Here is a 19088-nt window from a genome sequence, read left to right as displayed (position 1 = left end):
ATACCTTATTAGAACATTTAAAAAACACTTCAAGTATCTTTTAAAGCACCTGCCAGTACTTTAAGTATTCCTACCATCTCAGATGTAAATGTTCTCAATTGATGTCCAACTCATTTCTTTACATGTTTTGTAATATTGAATTTTGCATAAAAGTCTTTTGTGTGTTCTGTGAGCTACAGAAGCATTCCTCACTGAATATTTTCAAGTTTACCTCTAAAAGGTCACGCTGGTTCTACAAGGATTGGACCATTTTGAAGATAATTTCTCAGCTAAATCCTTGGACATAAGAGTAGCATAAACTAAGAACCTACATCCACGTGTAGCACAGCCTGGGGTTCCAATTTCTTTGTGACTTTTTCCTACTCCGTATCCAGAGTAAATATCAAATCCCCTGTAGCTGGTAGGTAGGGGCTTTCTAGGCCACATTTTCATAGTAGGGCAGCCCTTCCAGGCCCTAAGGTTCACACAGGCAGCTCTTTTCTAGTCCATAGGGCTTGAAGCCTAGATTTCCCTAATGTTATGATTATCAACTTCAGCCTCCAAATAGATTTGCACAGCCCAATGAGCCATTTAGACTTTACCACCTCTCACCATTTGCTTTTAGATATCCTTTTTATTTCTAGTACATGAGCATTTTTCTCACTTTGTTTTAAGCTTGGCTACATACCCCACAATTCATTTGTTATATTTTATTCAGTTTCTACTCCACATGTTTGGAGTGAGAAGTCCTTTCATGATAGCAAAACCTTGATACCAAAAAGTGACAAGGACAGTATGAGAGAGATAAATTACAAGATGATTACGATTAGGAACACAGATTTAAAAGCCATAGGTGAAAAATTTAAAAACTGAGCACAGCAAAGTATTAAAAAAATGTCACCACAACCAAGTTGGGTTTATTTCAGGAATGCAACGCTGGCTTAACATTAGAATACTTAATAATGTAATAATTCAAGGGTCAGCAAACTTTAGAGAGGAAATATTTTAGCCTTTGTATGTCACATGCAGTCTGTCACTTATTCTTCTTTGGTTTTGTTTGATTTTTCATTGTTTATGATCCTTTAAACACGTAAAAACAGTTATCAGCTCACAAGCCATATAAACACAGGCTATGGGCCATAGTTTGCCAATTCCTGATATATTTCAACTTGCTAACAGAATAAGAGAGAAAAATCATATGATTATCTCAGTAGATGCATAAAAATGTATTGATAATATCCAACATCCATTTATGATTTTTTTAAATTGTGCATAATCTAGGAAGATAACTCCCTTAACCCGATAAGGATTATCAACTTATAGCAATTTATAGCAACCTATACCAAACTTCCTTCTTAAAGGAGAAATGTTAGAAAAATTCTTGTTAAGATTGAGAACAAGATAAGGATGGCTGTTGTCTCTACTTCTCTTCAGCATTGTATCCTAGCCATTACAATAAGGAAGGGAAAGTAAATTAAAGGATTAAGATTTGGAAAGGAGAAACAAAACTAGTACTACAGAAGAAATAATATGATGGTCTACATAGAAAACCCTAGAAAGTACAGATAAAGTATTATTAGAATTTACAAAGAAGTTTAGCAGTGTGGCTAAGTATAAGATTAATGCATCTCTTTATTCACAGGCCGGTTACTTGGTTCAGTTTAGCTTGCAGAAGCTCTTGAAGAAACGTAATTAGGCAAGCTTCCTTCCAGAGAAAATTTCATCTTAGTTTCTACTTAGACACTACTGAACTGAGACCAAAACCCCAAAATGTAAACAGTGGTGTTGTTAGATAAGTTACGAATAACTTGTTTTCTCTTTTGTATTTTCCATATATTCTATTCCTGATCTTATTTTATTTTTATACAGAAGCAGCAGCAATACAGTTTATTTTTAAAAGAAGTTATACACAGGACACACAAAAAAACTATTTGTTTAAGTATTATTGAAAAGCACAAAAGAATATTCATCAAGCATATACTTACTTTTCAAACAGTATCTTAATTAATTCTCATAAAAATTCTGTAGCTTTAAGTATTATGATGCCTAATTTTGCAGAAGAGGAAACTGAGGCTCAGAAAGGTTATTTGCCCAAGTGACAGTACTGGGATTTGAATTTGAAAATACTTGTTCCAAGGCCAGTGCTTTTTCCACTGAACCACGCTGCCGCCCACAAGAGAGCGTTTTCACATTACCAGCTAGTTCTAACTAAGAGATAGTAATTAAACAATTACCTGCTAGTTCTAACTAAGAGGTAGTAATTAAACAATTCTCCACTCCCGACAACAATATTTAAGCTACTGACATTTTAAAGAAATTAATATGAACAGCTTTTTTATCTGCTGATAGATACTATACCTAAACTCAACTACAAGCTATTTCAAAAAGAAAAGATTCTAATATGAGTTAAATGCTTTTTCAAAGTATGGCTAATTACTTTACCTATTAATGGGACATGAAGCATAAAAATGTTGTCTAGTGACCAATATAATTATAAAAATGATCAACCTGACTAGCAATCAAAGAAATAAAATTCAAGTAACAATGATATATTGATCAAATTGGCCAAAAAAATTTTTAATAGTAATAGCCAGCTTGGGTAAAAAGTGAAATTCTCATGCATTTTAGGAGAGAATGTAAAAATCTGCTGTAGGCCAGTTGATAATATTTACACTTTAAAACATATGTGGCTATAGACCTAGTAATTCTTTACCTAGGAATTAATCCTGAGGAACTAATTGCAATATGTGTATAAAGATTTAGCTACAGGGCTGCTTATCTTAGAATTACTTATAAGGGCAAAAAAGAAAAAAATAATAAAGAAAAGGAAACTGAAATAAATCTAAATCTACCTAATTAACCTAAGAACTTCGGTTAATGATTTTTAATATATTTTTTAAAAAACTAAATCCCGGTTTCAACATTTACAGGCGAGGAGACCCTGAGCAAGTCCACTGAACTCTCTCAATTTCATCGAAAGGAGTGAGAACAATAATAGTACCAATTTCATAGCGGTAGTTTAAGAATGAAACAAAACAATTCACGTAGAGACCGCAGCACAGAGCTTGGCCTATGTATGCTGTCCATCAGTAATATAGTTAATGTCATGATTAGGAAGGCAGATATAAAATCTGATTCCCTAGATTTGTAACTTACTAATGGTTGTGCAAGTTATGTGCCTCTCTGTATCTCAGTTTTCTCTTCTATGAAATGAGAATAATCCCATAGAGTTTGTGTGAGGATTATATAAGTATTTAGAAAGTATTTAGCAGTGCTTGGCAAACAGTAAGCTGTCGACAAATTCTGACTTTTATTTTAAGCATTTGTATTAGTATTGAATAAATATATATTATTTTTATAATAAATTATATACCAACTCGGAGTTGTTTACTGTATTAGGTATGTCCCCTGCATTGGCAGGTTGATTCTTAACCACTGCGCCACCAGGGAAGTCCCATCCTTATAAGTTCTTACAGAATAAAATTTCATATCTTGGGATTTCTTCCCTGTTCAAGAGATGTACATGATTCCCTCAAAGACCCAAACCTGGAAGAAATAAACCCTTATGCAAGGGATGTTTTCCTACCTTAACAGCTTCTCCAAGAGTTTGGTTTTTGTCAGCTTCCTCACTGGAATGTAATTCAAGCCTATAATTCAACTCCTGTAGTTGCTGTGCCTGCTCATTCAATAGCATTTGAGCCTGCTGTTCCCGTAGTAATGCATTATTCAATTCTTCACATGCACTTGCAAACTTCTCATGGGTGATCAATTTCTGAACAAAGAAAAAAATTTCAATTATAAGCTAACTGTATTGTTGTATCATTTAATCTTCAGAACTCTATTTGCTAACATAAAGAGAATACAAGCATTTCTAAATATCTGATAGATGACAAAAGTACAATTCATTTTTCTTAATTTCCTAAGTCAAGATAAAAAACATCACTCTGATTTTTTTTTTTTTTTTTGGCCGTGCCATGCAGTTCCCCAACCAAGGATCGAACCCATGCCCCCTGTAGTAGAAGCGTGGAGGCTTAACCACTGGACCACCAGGGAAGTCCCACATCACTCTGATTTTTAAAGCACAACAGCTATACTCCCAAAGTTATAATTTTTAGTCAAATAAAATCTCAGGAAATATTCATGTTCTAAGTAAATCCATAACGCTCGGTTTAAATCTTGATACATGAACACTTTTTATAAAGATAACGATGTGGGAATTAAAGCTTTTAACAAGTTCAAATGCTTTTAAAGGATTACCTGAAAGTCTGTGTTCAGTGTATGTTACCATTCAGGTTTCCCTGGTCAAACTACCCTCTCCTTGGAGAGTCCTTACCACACCATACCTCTCTCACTCCCACCACCACTCACGCTATTGCCATATTCTTGTATTTTCTTCACAGCCATTATCATTATCTAAATTCACCTTAGATAGTTGTTCACTTTTTTACTGCCTGTCCGCACCCTTCCACCAACCACACATTTAAGGATGTGAGCTCCACAGGGCAGAGACCTCCTTCAGCTTGCTCACCCATCACACAGAGGAGTGCCTGGCATTCAGTAGCTTCTCAGTAGGTATTTGCTGAATAAAAGAATATCTATTCATATATAAACCCCTGCCAATAAAACTCTGCACAACTTTTACAATATCATGACTGCATCTGCTCTGGAATAACTGACAGTTCTAGAGAGGGGCCATCTCTTAAGGGGTATGGAATCCAGTACAGGACATACTTGTATTATCTCCTGTGCAAAACTCTTAAACAAACAAAAATTAGTTACAACGAATGGCAAGAGACACCTTGATCTTGAGGTACAAAGAACAGAAATGTTTCACAAATGGTAGGTAACCTGAGAAATATATGTGGAAAACTAAAGGAAACCATGCAGGTCTCTTAATCACACTAAGTGTATATAAATCTATTTAAGACTGATAACTTTCCCATTGTTGAAAAGAATTTGAGGTGTCAACTTTTTGACATCCCTCTATTCGCTAATGGCACAGCACTTCTCTGGGTCTTGTGAACAAGTATTTTTGTACTTCTTCTACCTTTTACTTGTTATTCTGTTTTAAATTACCACTCCTTGCCATCAGAACATTCTGTTCTTTGCAATCTACTTGGCCTCCATAAATGAAGATCTCCATCATTTTGCAGGACTTCTTCCCACTCTTCCAAAATTTCTCCTTTACCTAAAAACTTAGCTAATGTTAGCCTTTCTCTTGTCCATATATCCCTCCCAGAGACTGGCACAATTCTGTTCACTCTTCTGTGACTAAATAGGGTCAAACAAGTACAGCAATGCAGAACAAGAAACAGATAGTGTGTGAAAGCAGTTGTAGGGAGCTAATAAACCAAAAACAATAAAAAGATCATGGGAGTTAGCTATTAAAGTACAACTGTCAGTAGATGATTATGGGAGTTAGCTATTAAAGAACACCTGTCAGTAGATGAACATGATATTCCAAAACAGTGCAGGTACTAAATCACTTTTGGTGGGCACGATGTGTCCCTTTATGTTACAGTTTTAGATGAACTATAAGAAGCTATTTTGTTTGCCTCCTGTATACTTTGCCTGAAATAAATGAAAGATGATGGTTGCAGGCACACTCCCTGATTTTTAAAGAGGAAAACAGCATCATTTTCCCATCTATTCTGTTTTTAGTAAAATGATCCTTTATTAACATAGCTGGATATGAACATTAACCACTTTAGTGAAGTGGTTAAAAGTTTGCGTTTTGGAGTCAGAATACCGAGGTTCAAATCCTGTCATTTCCACATACTAACTGTGTGACTTTCAGCAAGTTACTTAGCTGTTCTGTGCCCTACATTTCCTCATCTGTTAAAAAAAAAACAAACAATGGATAATAATATTATTGAATTATTATTGATATGAGAGGACTAAATGAATCAACACCTTAAAGTGCTTAGGGGCAGTGCCTGATACATGTTCAATATGATCATTAAATGTTAGAAATCATCACTTTATAACTTTATACTACATAATTGGATGTCAAATATAAAAATTACATACATCATTCCTTCAATTATTATTTCAATTAATCCTATTTTTATTTCTACACTTCAGTGGAAGAAATTCACACTAAACATTTCTTGGAACACGTTCTTTGCTCTTGCTGCGAGCCAGTTACTCAACCAAAGTTTATTTGCCATAGCAGTTAACCATCCTAACTACAGCTTAATCATTTTCTATACTTTCAGTCACAGTATACATTTTAACAGGGCTATAAGCTCTGCTGACACAATCAGTACTCCTTTAAGCATCTGGAATAAATCTTGTTTTTCAATGTTTTTTGAGATGATTTTAATGATACTGTGCTTTTTATTTAATTGACACACAACACTGCTTAAGTTTAAGATGTACAATGTATTCATTTGATACACTTCTAACTTGCAAAACAGTTACCACTGCAGCCCTAGCTAGCTCTATTAAGTCACATAATTATTACTTCTTTTTTGTGGTGAGAACATTTAAGTTCTAGTCTCTTAGCAAATTTGAAATGTATAATACATTACTGTTGGGGAATTTTAGAAGGGAATTTTTCTAAAGAAAAAGAAATTCTATTATTGGGATTTGATTATTTGAAAAAGGAAACATAATAAAAAGTTAAGGAAAACAAACATATATATTTGCCCTGTGATATTTTATATACATATGTATATCATACATATTTTATATCAGAGGAGAGCTCACCAAAGCCATAGTTTTTAAATCATATATACTTACTGACTGCTTAACTTCATTTAACTGCATCTGAAGACCCTGGGTTTTGTCAAGCTCCTTCTTCAGTTCATTCACATTTCGTTTCAGTTCTGTGACCTCTAAGCGTAGTGAGCGGCGCTCCACTTCTGCTGTGTGCAGTCTTTGTGTAAATCCAAATATTTGCTTCTGTAATGATGCTGTGCTTTTCTATTGTCAAATAAGAGCAATTTTACAAAAAGTCACTTCAGATTTACTAGTAAGTCCATAGCAATGGTCATTTTACCAAATTAAATGTAACTTAGGTTATACAGAAAACAATACCAGCTCTTACTAAAACTTAAAGTGAAGGCTTTATTTTTTTATGTGACCAATAATTTGCCTTATATGAAATGAAAAATGAAGAAAAGAAATAATCTAGATGGCTACAAAACAGAAAAGATAATTGTTTATGTCTCACACAATTCTGTTGCAGTATACTCGTACAGAACAGTTAATTCAGAACTCGTGCCAGAACTTTTGTATTTTCATATTACGGACACTTATTTGGAAGTTCTTTTATTTATCATATTAAACTATTACATGAAATCTAAAAGAAATCTACATACACTCGTGTACAACTAATATAAACTACAAATAAATGTGATTCGGAATTAAATTTACAAGTCCTAAAATCCCTATTTAATGAAATTGCATACATACCAAAATGGGCATGTGGCCACATAGACCGTATTTCAGGGCCAGTGTGTTTACTTTATGAAGTCCACGGGCCAGCCTCTGAACCAGGGAATCTTTTTCCACATATCTAATACTCCTGCTCCTGTGCAAAGGTATATTGTCCATTGCCAGATTAATTTTATCCATGAGTTTTGCAAAAGAACTCTTGGCTGCTCCTATAAGCAAATGTCCACAAATTCTGGAATTTGGATCTTCAAAGAAAAAGAAAAAAAGCAAAGAAAAATAAGAATTGTCTCTTGTTCATTTCACAACACTGCCAGTCACAACACAATGAAAATATTTTCTCAGTTATATCATTCCCATCCACCTGTAGTAAACCATTCAAGAAGTCCCCGCCTATATCAACTTTCACTATGTAAGAAATAGCCCACCTACTAAATAATGTATCTAAAGAAAATCTGCATGTATTTACAGTATGTCATTCATACTGAACACTATGACACTAAAAAATCATCATCACTCCTTTCTTTGTTTTAAAACCTAACAAATTCATTTTCTATTTACAACTACTGAAGCTTATTACTTTAATGTCACACTATTTATATTCTCAGACAAGAAAATATAACTTGCCTTATTCCAAGGCAATTAACATTTTACAACTACAATTACTCATTTCCCCGTAGGATTTTGGTAATCATTCCTCTCATATAATGGACTTAAGGTCCCAGCATATCCAACATGGCCTGCTTACTGCTAGATTCATCAGGTCTGTAATTAATAACTGTATTTAATGTTGATAAATAAAATTGTCAGTGTTCTTTCTACTAATTGGTATTCCAAATAATGGTTAATAGGTTTATTTATGCCTTAATAAAAGTCGTGTAATTTAGTTTTTCCTCTGCTAGGCATGTCTTAATCTGTCATTACTTGTGTTACGATACTATCCATGTAAAATGATGAACACGGAGAGACTCTTTAAATTCTGTAGTATACCATTCTACATTTCAAGAACCTCTGCTGTTGGGAGTTAGTTTAAATCTTGTCTTTATATCATAAGCACAAAAAGCATATTTGGCCAGTTTTATGCAAGAGAAAAATGTTCCACAATTCTAAGAACACATGGTTCGACACTAAAGAGCAGCACTGACTGAGAAGGTCAACGCCAATAAACCATCAGTGGTTTTCTATGTCAGAAAAAACCATCTCACGTAAGCTAGATAAAAGCTCATTGTTCTAGAAAATTTTCAGGAATACAAAAATAATGAAGTTTTCACAGATAAAGAGCCTTTAGAAGCAAAAGTCAACTATAATTAAATTTTAATGAATAGTGGTTTTTTACTATATCACAGCAATGTGTTGTGTAGACACTAACCACTCTGAGAGGTGAAATTAAGTGGTAGTATAATTCCATAAGGCATTCCTTTGAATTTTTAACAAGTGGGAAAGAGGCATACACTCTAAGTTACTGACTGCTACTCTCAATGAATTACAGAAAGAGCACAAAGCATAATTTTATGCTTTGATGAATAAGAAGTATTTTTACGATATACTTCACATTATACAGTATAGAGTACAATTAATTCAATATTAAATAAATGAAGAAATAAAAAAATCCTCTAGTGACATAGTTGTAGAATTATTTGTATAATGATACAGAAGAGAAAAAATGTCACTAAAATTCCTCATGTCTAAACTTGTCTAGACTAGTTAAAATGTTTGACTTGTTACATTTAACAAATTCTTGTTTATGCTAAATACATTTGTTAATCACTTTTCCCCTATCTAATAGCATATCTTTCAAGAAAGAAGAGGACTCTATGGTCTGCAACTACCTTTTCCAATAGAAGGGGCAATAGTGCACATCTAAGGTTAAAATCTTCAAAACAAATTCACAGAGAATTGTTTCGACCAGTAGTTCTAAACCTGTGAATTACAGATCTTGAGGTAGGGGGGAGGGGAGGTTGAAAAGTTATTATAAGAGTTCCACCACTTTCAACTGCAGTATTGCCATTTGACCTTTATTTAGCCCTAAAAAAATGTGTAGCATGAATAATATATGCTTATGATGTTGTTAGTAATAAAATTAAAAGTCCTTCGAAACATTGCAGAAGTCAACTGCTGCTAAAAATACAACTATCGTGTGGGATGAGCAGTCTACAATGTGATTTCTTATTAAAATGGAATCCTCACACTCAGATTGAGAAACATGCCTTTAATGAAAAAAAGGGAATAGTGAGTAATTATTTAATTAATATGTATGTAAATATGTCATTATTTAATTTAATAATAATGTGAGTCATGAATATAATAATAATGTCTAATGGTAATAATAATGTTAGAAATGTTAATCACGAGTAATGTTAACTGCATTAAAATTCGACTCAGTTCTAGACAGTTGGGAACATTTTCTCATCCTTGACACCTCCATCTTTCTTGCCATCTCCCTCACATCCAATCACATCACATTTCTACCATCTATTCAATTTTTTCTGTGATCATGGCATTGTCTCACCTATGTTCTTACAAGGGTCTCCCTACTCTTCTCCAGTCATTTCCCCTCTTCAATCCATCCTCCACCGTAGAAAAAATGACTTCTAAAACACAAATAGGATCTTGTCACAACCCCTGCTTAAGCTTCAGTGAATCTCTTCAGATCTGGGAATAAATTTCAAACTCCTTAAACATGGCTCATAAGGTCCTACATGATCTGATCCCTGCTTACTTTTCCAGGAGCATCTTTCACTATTATACCTTTCATGTATAACTCCTTTCAAGTGACCCCAACACATCACAATCTTAGAGCACTCTTCTGAGCAAAAAAATGCCTGTGGCTTCAAAGAGCTGTAATTTGAAAATATGAATCAGTTTTCAAACTTGGGAGCCAATCATTAAGGTAAGATTCAAAACTGTGTTCTATCTAAAGATGAAACTAAAAATACTATGAAAAAAAGCCCAAAATACTATTTTCAAAAAGTAATAAGAGAATGTCTTACCATATTTTAAAACTTCAAGAAATACACATGAAAAGGGCAGTATGATACCGATACCAGAAGAGACAGGAAGACTAATGGAATTGACTGGAGAGACGGGAAATAGATCCAAGTACGTATAATAAATATATACTAAATGGCATATCTTAATTCACTAGGTAAAAGACAGATGATGGAATTAAAACATATTGGGGCTAGCTGGTCATCCATACACAAATAAATATTATTAATTTCCTCACTACTTCTCTGAAAATAATTCCAGATAAAATCCAAGATTTAATGTAAAAATCAAAAATACTAGACTAAAATATGAGCAACACCACCTGCGGTGAGGCTAGCCTTTCTAAATAAATCACCAAAAGAAAAACTATAAAGTAAATGATTAATAATGTTAATCATATAAAAATGCACAAACAAAATTAAAATACAAACTGGAAAAATTATTTACACTATATGGCAAAGTGCTAATATGTGTGATACACAAGTTCTTATAATTCTATAAGAAACAAACACACACCCATATATGAACATAATGAGACAATGTGTAAAAGAATATGAATGGGTGTAGAACAAATGAAAAGATTTGCAACCAAACAGTCAAAATTACAAATAAGGAATGATATAGTTTCTTTTGCCTTTCAAATTGATAAAAATAAAAAAGATGGTTAAAACTTCGTGCACCAAAGGCATTATGAGAAAGCCAGAACTCTCAGTAGTGTTCATAGGAGTGTAATGCAAAGCAACTTTTACAAAAGGCAGACTGGCAATACTTTCCAAACGTAAAATACGCAAACTCATTTCTGAGGAGTTTAGCCAAGGAAATAATTGCACAAGTATAAAATGATTTTATGTACAAACATGTTAATTACAGCATAGTTTTTTATAATATTAATTAAAATAGTAAAAAAATATGAAAAAATGCCAATATCCATCAACAGGGAATTTTCAGAGTAAACTATATAAACAATGAAATATATGATCAAATACAATTAATGACGTACACCTACCTTATTGACATGGAAAGACATTTATTATCCAGTGAGTAGAAAAAAAATTATGATGAGGCATGATTGTATGACTCCCTCATATAAAACTGGGTGTGTTTGTATGTATACCTGTAGGTACACATGTCTGGGAGATTTGTAGAAATCATTAAAGTGTTAAGAATGATTGGGGATGGCCTTTTGGGTGATTTTTATTTCTTCTGTGCAGGTTTCTATACTGTGTGAAGTTTTTATACCAAGCATAAATTTAATTATCCTCTAGATAATTTTAAAAAAGCATAAACACTTTTCCAGAAATAACAAAACTATTTTAAAAAGCACTGTATACTGTCTTCCTCATTCATTCATTAAACAGCTAGCTGTAGGGCAACTCATATGCATGAAGGCACTGTGTTAGGCAATGTGGAGAGGAGATCTATAACACTGATTAAGAATCAGTAGCTCCTGTTTCTATCAGCGTTATTTATAAATAATACTATAGATACAAATGCCCAATAATAGAACTACTCAAAAACATATCTTGACTTAGACAAATGGTATTTAGGGGAATGATTATCAAAAGCAGGGGTTCTTGGACTTCCCTGGTGGTGCAGTGGTTAAGAATCCACCTGCCAATGCAGGGGACACGGATTCGAACCCTGGTCCGGGAAAATCCCACATGCCGCGGAGCAACTAAGCCCATGCGCCACAACTACTGAGCCTGCACTCTAGAGCCCACGTGCCACAACTACTGAAGCCCGTGTGCCTGGAGCCCATGCACCGCAACAAGAGAAGCCACCGCAATGAGAAGCCCGCGCACCACAAGGAAGAGTAGCCCCTGCTCACTGTAACTAGAGAAAAGCCTGCATGCAGCAACAAAGAACCAACACAGCCATAAATAAATAAATAAATAAATAAATAGTATCCGGTTTTTTTAAAAAAAGCAGGGGTTCTTGCTCATTTTTTGTCCCGTGTATACCCTCGATAGCCTAGTAAAACCTATGGATCCCCTTCTTAGCATAATACTTTTAAACATGTTAAGTCAAAATATGTAGGGTTACAAAGGAAGCAAATTTTATTAAAATGCAGTTTTCAAACTATTTTAAGTTTTATTATAAATATATTATGCATAAGACAATACATTTAAAATATAGACTGAAATTTTTTTAAAAGACATAGCATAGGGCTTCCCTGGTGGCGCAGTGGTTGAGCGTCCGCCTGCCGATGCAGGGGACACAGGTTCGTGCCCCGGTCTGGGAAGATCCCACATGCTGCAGAGCGGCTGGGCCCGTGAGCCATGGCCACTGAGCCTGCGCGTCCGGAGCCCGTGCTCCGCAACGGGAGAGGCCACAACTGTGACAGGCCCGTGTACAGCAAAAAAAAAAAAAAAAAAAAAGACATAGCATAGTGAAAGTTGTTGCTTAGCCAAACTAAGAATATTGAACTATGAAGTGATCTTTATGAAGGCATCAAACATGTCATGCTGGACATCAAATATTTTTATTTTTTTATATTTAGAAGTGATTAAAATCCTGATCCACAAATATATACTGCTGCAAATGTAATTAAAGTTCCTATAGTTCACTTTACAAAGTATAGGTAGGCATCTCTCAAAAAATACTAGAGTACTCCAAGACTCTTAAATTCTTAACATATACACACTACTATATATAAAATAGACAACCAACAAGGACCAACTGTATAGCACAGGGAACTACACTCAGTATTTTGTAATAACCTATAAGGGAAAAGAATATATATATATATATATATATATATATATATATATATATATATACAAAAAACTGAATCAATTTGCTGTACACTTGAAAATAACACAGCATTGTAAATCAACTATACTTAAATAAAAACGTAAAATTTAGGCGCTTCCCTGGTGGCGCAGTGGTTGAGAGTCCACCTGCCGATGTAGGGGACACGGGTTCGTGCCCGGGTCCGGGAAGATCCCACATGCCGCGGAGCGGCTGGGCCCGTGAGCCATGGCCGCTGAGCCTGCGCGTCCGGAGCCTGTACTCCGCAACAGGAGAGGCCACAACAGTGAGAGGCTCGCGTACCGCAAAAAAAAAAAAAAAAAATGTAAAATTAAAAAAAAAAGAAAACCTACTGTGGAAAGTTTTTTGTTCAAAAGTCAGTGAGTTCACCTTTGGCTAGGTCAACTTATTCAATACGTTTATGTAAGAAAGAAAAACGATTGTGAATCTATGGTTCAAATTTGATGCTATAAAGATAGAAGGAACTTAAGTAGCACTTTTGAAAGAGTTCTAAAGTGTTTCCAGGTGCTTGCAGGTTGCACTTTCAAAGAAATCACAGAATTTTGTACTTAGGGAATACTGGAAAGCAACACAGACGTGAAGAATATGGAAGCTCAACTGGATGGATGAACAACTACTAGGTGTACAATCGTCCTGATACATGGCCAGCTACATTGCACCAGCATCCATCTGTACATAGAAGACTGTGATTACATACCATGTATGTGATGAGCCTCATGATTACTGATCATCAAAGAAAGCAATTATACTCCAATAAAGATGTTAAAAAAAAAAAAGATGAGCATAAACAATATCTGAAGATAGCTGCAACAACTGTATTACAACTTGAAAATATCTGTAATTTCTATTAGTAAATAAGTCACCATGCTGCTAATATTATCATGGTCTGTCATCACCATTCATAATTGAAGGAAATGTTCATTAATGGTTAGTGAAACAAGACAATTATTTTCCATCCAAGTCTACAGATGCTCCCCCTCTGAATTCTATCCATGGACCATTTTGAGAAGGGTTCTATGAACCCCAGATTAAGAGATCCCTTATCTAAGGAATATACTACACAATCATAAAACTATATCCTTCAGCCTCTACTTCTCCGTCAACTTAAATAATAAGAAAGCTGCATACCTGGACTACTCTACTCAGAGAACCATAACATAATACGCTCTCAGTTTTCACTGAAGAAAAACATAAGCAACACTAACAAGAAAAAAACTTCTGCATCTTCTATGAAGTAGCCTTTAAAGATATAAACTGTGGGGCTTCCCTGTTGGCGCAGTGGTTGGGGGTCCGCTTGCCGATGCGGGGGGCGCGGGTTCGTGCCCCGGTCCGGGGGGATCTCGCGTGCCGCGGAGCGGCTGGGCCCGTGGGGCATGGCTGCTGGGCCTGCGCGTCCAGAGCCTGTGCTCCACGGCGGGAGAGGCCGCAGCGGTGGGAGGCCCGCGTATCAAAAAAAAAAAAAAAAGATATAAACTGTGAATGTTATTCAATATTTTCAATATGATAATCCACGTAATAAATTCCTCTTAGGGTTTAGTAGCAAAAGAAGTATTAATGGTTTGCTCCGTATGTTTGGAGAAATAAGAAAGCATCTTATATCTGCGGAACAACATGCAGCTCAGTTTAGCTAAACTGAGAATCAGATCAAGAAAGGTCTTGTATACCGAGCTAAAGAGTAGGAAATGAGGAACAATACTGCTGCTTTTACAAAGATATGTGACAAACCAAGCACTGCCAACATGCAATAACTCGTTGAAACCATTACAATAGCCAATGAGATGGTACGATTATTATAGCCATTTAAAATAAGTGCGAGAAAAAGAACAATGAAAAATGGTACATAAAATGACCCAGTCATATTGAAATACACACAAAACAACTTGAAAGAAGTAGACACAAATATTAATCATACTCTCAGGGAGATTACAAGAGCTATCTTACAGTGATATTTTACAAATACCTGTAAGCTGCCATAATTTTTTTTCTGGAACAAGGTGGAGGTTTAAAATATTTTTAAATATACATGTATTATTTTAGAATAGATCTGAGAGGAAATTTTTTCTTTTACAAAAATCTTAAAAAATAATTGTGTCGTTTTGTTAGACAGTATCTGGATATTCAACTAAATCTTCTAAGAAAAGGGTCTTAAAAGTTTTCTACAAACTGCTTATAAGTTGCAAAATATGTTAAAGCCTCATATATGTTTCTTAAAATAATTTTGATTTTGTATATTATTTTAACAAATAAATGTATTCTATGAAAATTGTGATACTGGAATTTTACACAGTCATGAACACTTCCAAGGATAAATTATTCATTCAAAAATTGTTCTTAAGAATGATAGGCAAATAAATTTTAATTTAGAAAACAAAACTTCTTTCACATTTTCCATATGCTTGAAAATTCTCAGAATAAAATGTTTGAAAAAATATGGGAAAATGCAAGAATAATAATTTTAAAAGTCACAAAATAAAAGTCAGTAAGTTAAATGTGGCTCAAAATAGACACTAATAGCTCAAGTATTAAAAATGATCCACGGTCAGATTGTACTTATTTCAATTTCAGATATGAGTGAAATTATGTGTATAACAAAATTCTCTAAATTACTTCTTCTCACACTTTACTGTGGTTATAAATCATCTTGTTAAAATGCAGATTCTGGCTGAATAGCTCTGGAATGGAGTCTGAGACTGTGCATTTCCAACACCCCACAGTTAATGCTGATGCTGCTGGTCGACAACCACACTTGGAGTAACACATCTCTTTTTATTCTTTGTTAGGATTCACTAAAGCCTTTAAGCTTTCAAATATATACTAATAACTACTTATTAATACAAGTATCTTTACTTACTGCTTTGAACTTCCTAATATGAAACCTCAGTGTTGTGCCGAATACAACCTAGATTTCTGAGTTTTACCTGGAAGAGCTGCTATGACCTCTACAAAGTTAAATCAGAGTATACAATGAAAGAAAGCTGTGAGTAGTAATAGCAGGAGCATGTACATTTGAGTCATCTATCCTCTAGATAATTAAAATTCAATTATAATTGAAATGCGTAAATGTGTAAGAAAATGGATGAACATTCTACTCATAACCATCTACTCCTGTATTTGTTCAGAGATATTTCAAAGCAAATCAGCACAATTGTTTCTATCTCGAGAAATTCAGTCTGAACAAGTCATATAAAAATGCTCAGCTATCTATAGGGTTCCTTAGTCCACTCCTATAATGATTGATATCCCAGCCCTTCAGTGGAAGTAACATTCTCCCCTGTTTGAGGTAAATGATCTCTTGCAGGCACACCATTTGGATACCTGGAAGAGGTAATTTATCTCAAGTGGGCAAACACTTTAATGAAAGCAAGAAGGTTGCCACCTGTCCAGTATTTACAGAGAAACATGGAAACTGGGGTCTTTGCCCACTGCCTGTAAATACACCGTCAAAGTTTAAGAAGGCAGCAGTGGCATCTACCTTTAGCAAACACCTCACTTTCTGAGCAATGAATTCAAGCTACCACTATTGAACTTCCAGTTTCACAAAAAGGGATAAACTAATATACAGGTTACACTGAAATGTCAGTGCACAAAAAAGAGATAACACAACATTTATTGGACAATTACATATACAAGGGACTTGGCTGAGAAAGTTACATTTACTCCTAATAACTCTATGAGCTAGGAACCACCCTTAGCCAAATTTTACAGATGGATGAAGAAGGATGAAATGATTTTCCCAATGTCACACACATAGTAAGCACTGGAACCCAGATTCAAATCTAGAATCCAGGTTCTTAATCCATATTCTACTGCATATCCAACATGTTTCATTTTCTCTCCTAGACAATTTTAAAACTTTCTCTCCTAATTAGTTAATAGTATAATTCAGAACTTACTCTAAAAGGATAAGCACCTAACTTTTCAAAAGAGTAATTTACTGATTTTTTTGAACAATGATAATAGGAGAAGCAATAGTTACTATTTAATATATTAAAAGTTACTACTTGCTATTGCCATACATGTACTAGTTTTCCTGGAGCTAAAAAGAAAAAAGTGAAAATGAATGAGATAATGCCATTTGCAGCAACATGGACGGAGCTAGAGATTATCATGCTAAGCGAAGTAAGTCAGAAAGAGAAAGACAAATACCATACAATATCACTTATATGTAGAATCTAAAATGTGATGCAGATGAACTTATTCACAAAATAGAAACAGATTCACAGACATAGAAAACAAACTTATGGTTACCAAAGGGGAAGGGAGGGAGATATAAGTCAGGAGTTTGCGATTAGCAGATACAGATTACTAGAGATAAACTAGGTAAGCAACAAGGTCCTACTGTATAGCACAGGGAACTATATTCAATATCTTGTAACAAACTACGATGGAAAAGAATATGAAAAAGATTTTATCTATATATATATGTATGAATCACTTTGCTGTACACCAGAAACTAACACAATATTGTAAATAAAAAGAAAAAAGTGACAATGATGCCATCAATAGGTAGTCCTGACATGTAATATGATTTAAATTTTCAGCAAGTTCTTCAAAAAGACAGAAGGAACAGAGAAGAAAAATCAGAGTTCTAAGAAATATCCTCTTTCATTTCAGCATTTTCACATTTCCTAAATAGACTTTCCCAAGATTTTGCCATTTCAATTTCCCACATGGCTGAAAGAATTAAGATACTGTTCATAGTATTAAATGATTCAAGGGACAAGGAATCAATTGCAAATCAAAGCTGAACTGGTATTCTTGATACCTGCCCTATGATGAAAACCTCCTTTTGTAAATTGGTTAAATAGATGAAGGAATGCCCAACTGATATATATTACCCAGACATTACAATCATTCTCTAGAAGATTATTAACAGAAATAGAGAAAAATCCTCAAAAAGTATGATATTTTTTAAACTATAGCTATGATAGTTTATCATAAGCAAAGCACAGCATCACTTCTGTGATATTCTTGCTGAAAATGCATAAGCTAAATCTGATCATGAGGAAACAAACAAATCAAAATTAAGGGATATTCTACAAATAACTGGCTTGTAATCTTCAAGGTCACGATGGTCAAGGAAAAACTGAGGAACTCTTCCGTACTGAAGAAGACTAAAGAGACATGACTAAATGCAACACATAATTCTAAACCAGATCCTCTTGCTAAAAATGACGTGGTTGGGACAAATAGGGGAAGTTGAATGGAGTCTGAATGGTAGTAATGTATCAATGTTGGTTTCCTGATGTTGATCATTGCACTCTGGTTACGCAGAAGAATGTCTTTGAAATACATGCTATAATACGAGGGAGTGATGGGGCATCAAGTAAGCAACCTGCTCTCAGACCATTCAGGAAACAGAATTCTCTGTTGTGAACTACTTGCAACTTTTCCATAAGTTTGAGGGTATTTCGGAATAATTTTTAAATGAAGATATTAAAGAGTATGTAGCCTATGATATCATTTATATCATTTGTTAGTCTGCTAGTGGATGGATGAGTAGGTGGCATGAAGGGAGGAAGGAAGGGTGAATGGATAGAGAGAGAAAGAGGGATAAAACAGATTGGAAGAACACATAAAAATGCTTACATTAACTATCCCTATATGATGGGAAAATACGTTTGTTTTTGTTTTGTTATTGTTCTCTGATTTATTTCTTTTCCAAGTTTTCTGAATTGACCTGTTTTCTTGTATAATGGAGGTAGTAGAAGCGGAAGTAACTTGAAAAAAAAGAACAAACAAAAACAATCCTCTCTACTGCAGATGTTGATTAGCTGATTCACTCCATGCACAAACTCTTCCTTCTCTTTTGTCAATCTCCAGGTAGTCATCTAGGGAGAATCATGTGAATGATTCAGCTCAGGCCAATGAAACAAGCTCAGGCCAGGCCAATGAAACAACAGCAAAAGTCTGCTGGGGAAGCTTTTGGGAAAGCTTTTGCCTTCCTGATA

The 19088-nt window shown here is 34.6% G+C and overlaps 1 protein-coding gene across 1 annotated transcript in view; it reads right to left on the bottom strand.

The window, feature by feature from the left end:
- Window positions 1–19088, bottom strand: part of CCDC171 (coiled-coil domain containing 171) — a 358774-nt gene that overhangs the window by 149183 nt on the left and 190503 nt on the right. The window contains exons 21-23 of the mRNA XM_060155104.1: window positions 7399–7625; window positions 6724–6906; window positions 3566–3751 (exon numbers count right to left, since the gene is read on the bottom strand). Coding sequence (XP_060011087.1) covers window positions 3566–3751; window positions 6724–6906; window positions 7399–7625 — 596 coding nt within the window. The remainder of the gene's footprint in view (window positions 1–3565; window positions 3752–6723; window positions 6907–7398; window positions 7626–19088) is intronic.

This window comes from Lagenorhynchus albirostris, chromosome 7, assembly GCF_949774975.1.
Source record: "Lagenorhynchus albirostris chromosome 7, mLagAlb1.1, whole genome shotgun sequence".
In the NCBI taxonomy this organism is placed as follows: Eukaryota; Metazoa; Chordata; class Mammalia; order Artiodactyla; family Delphinidae; genus Lagenorhynchus; species Lagenorhynchus albirostris.
The sequence above is the reverse complement of the archived record's forward strand: the minus strand, read 5'-3'. Positions and strand labels throughout refer to the sequence as shown.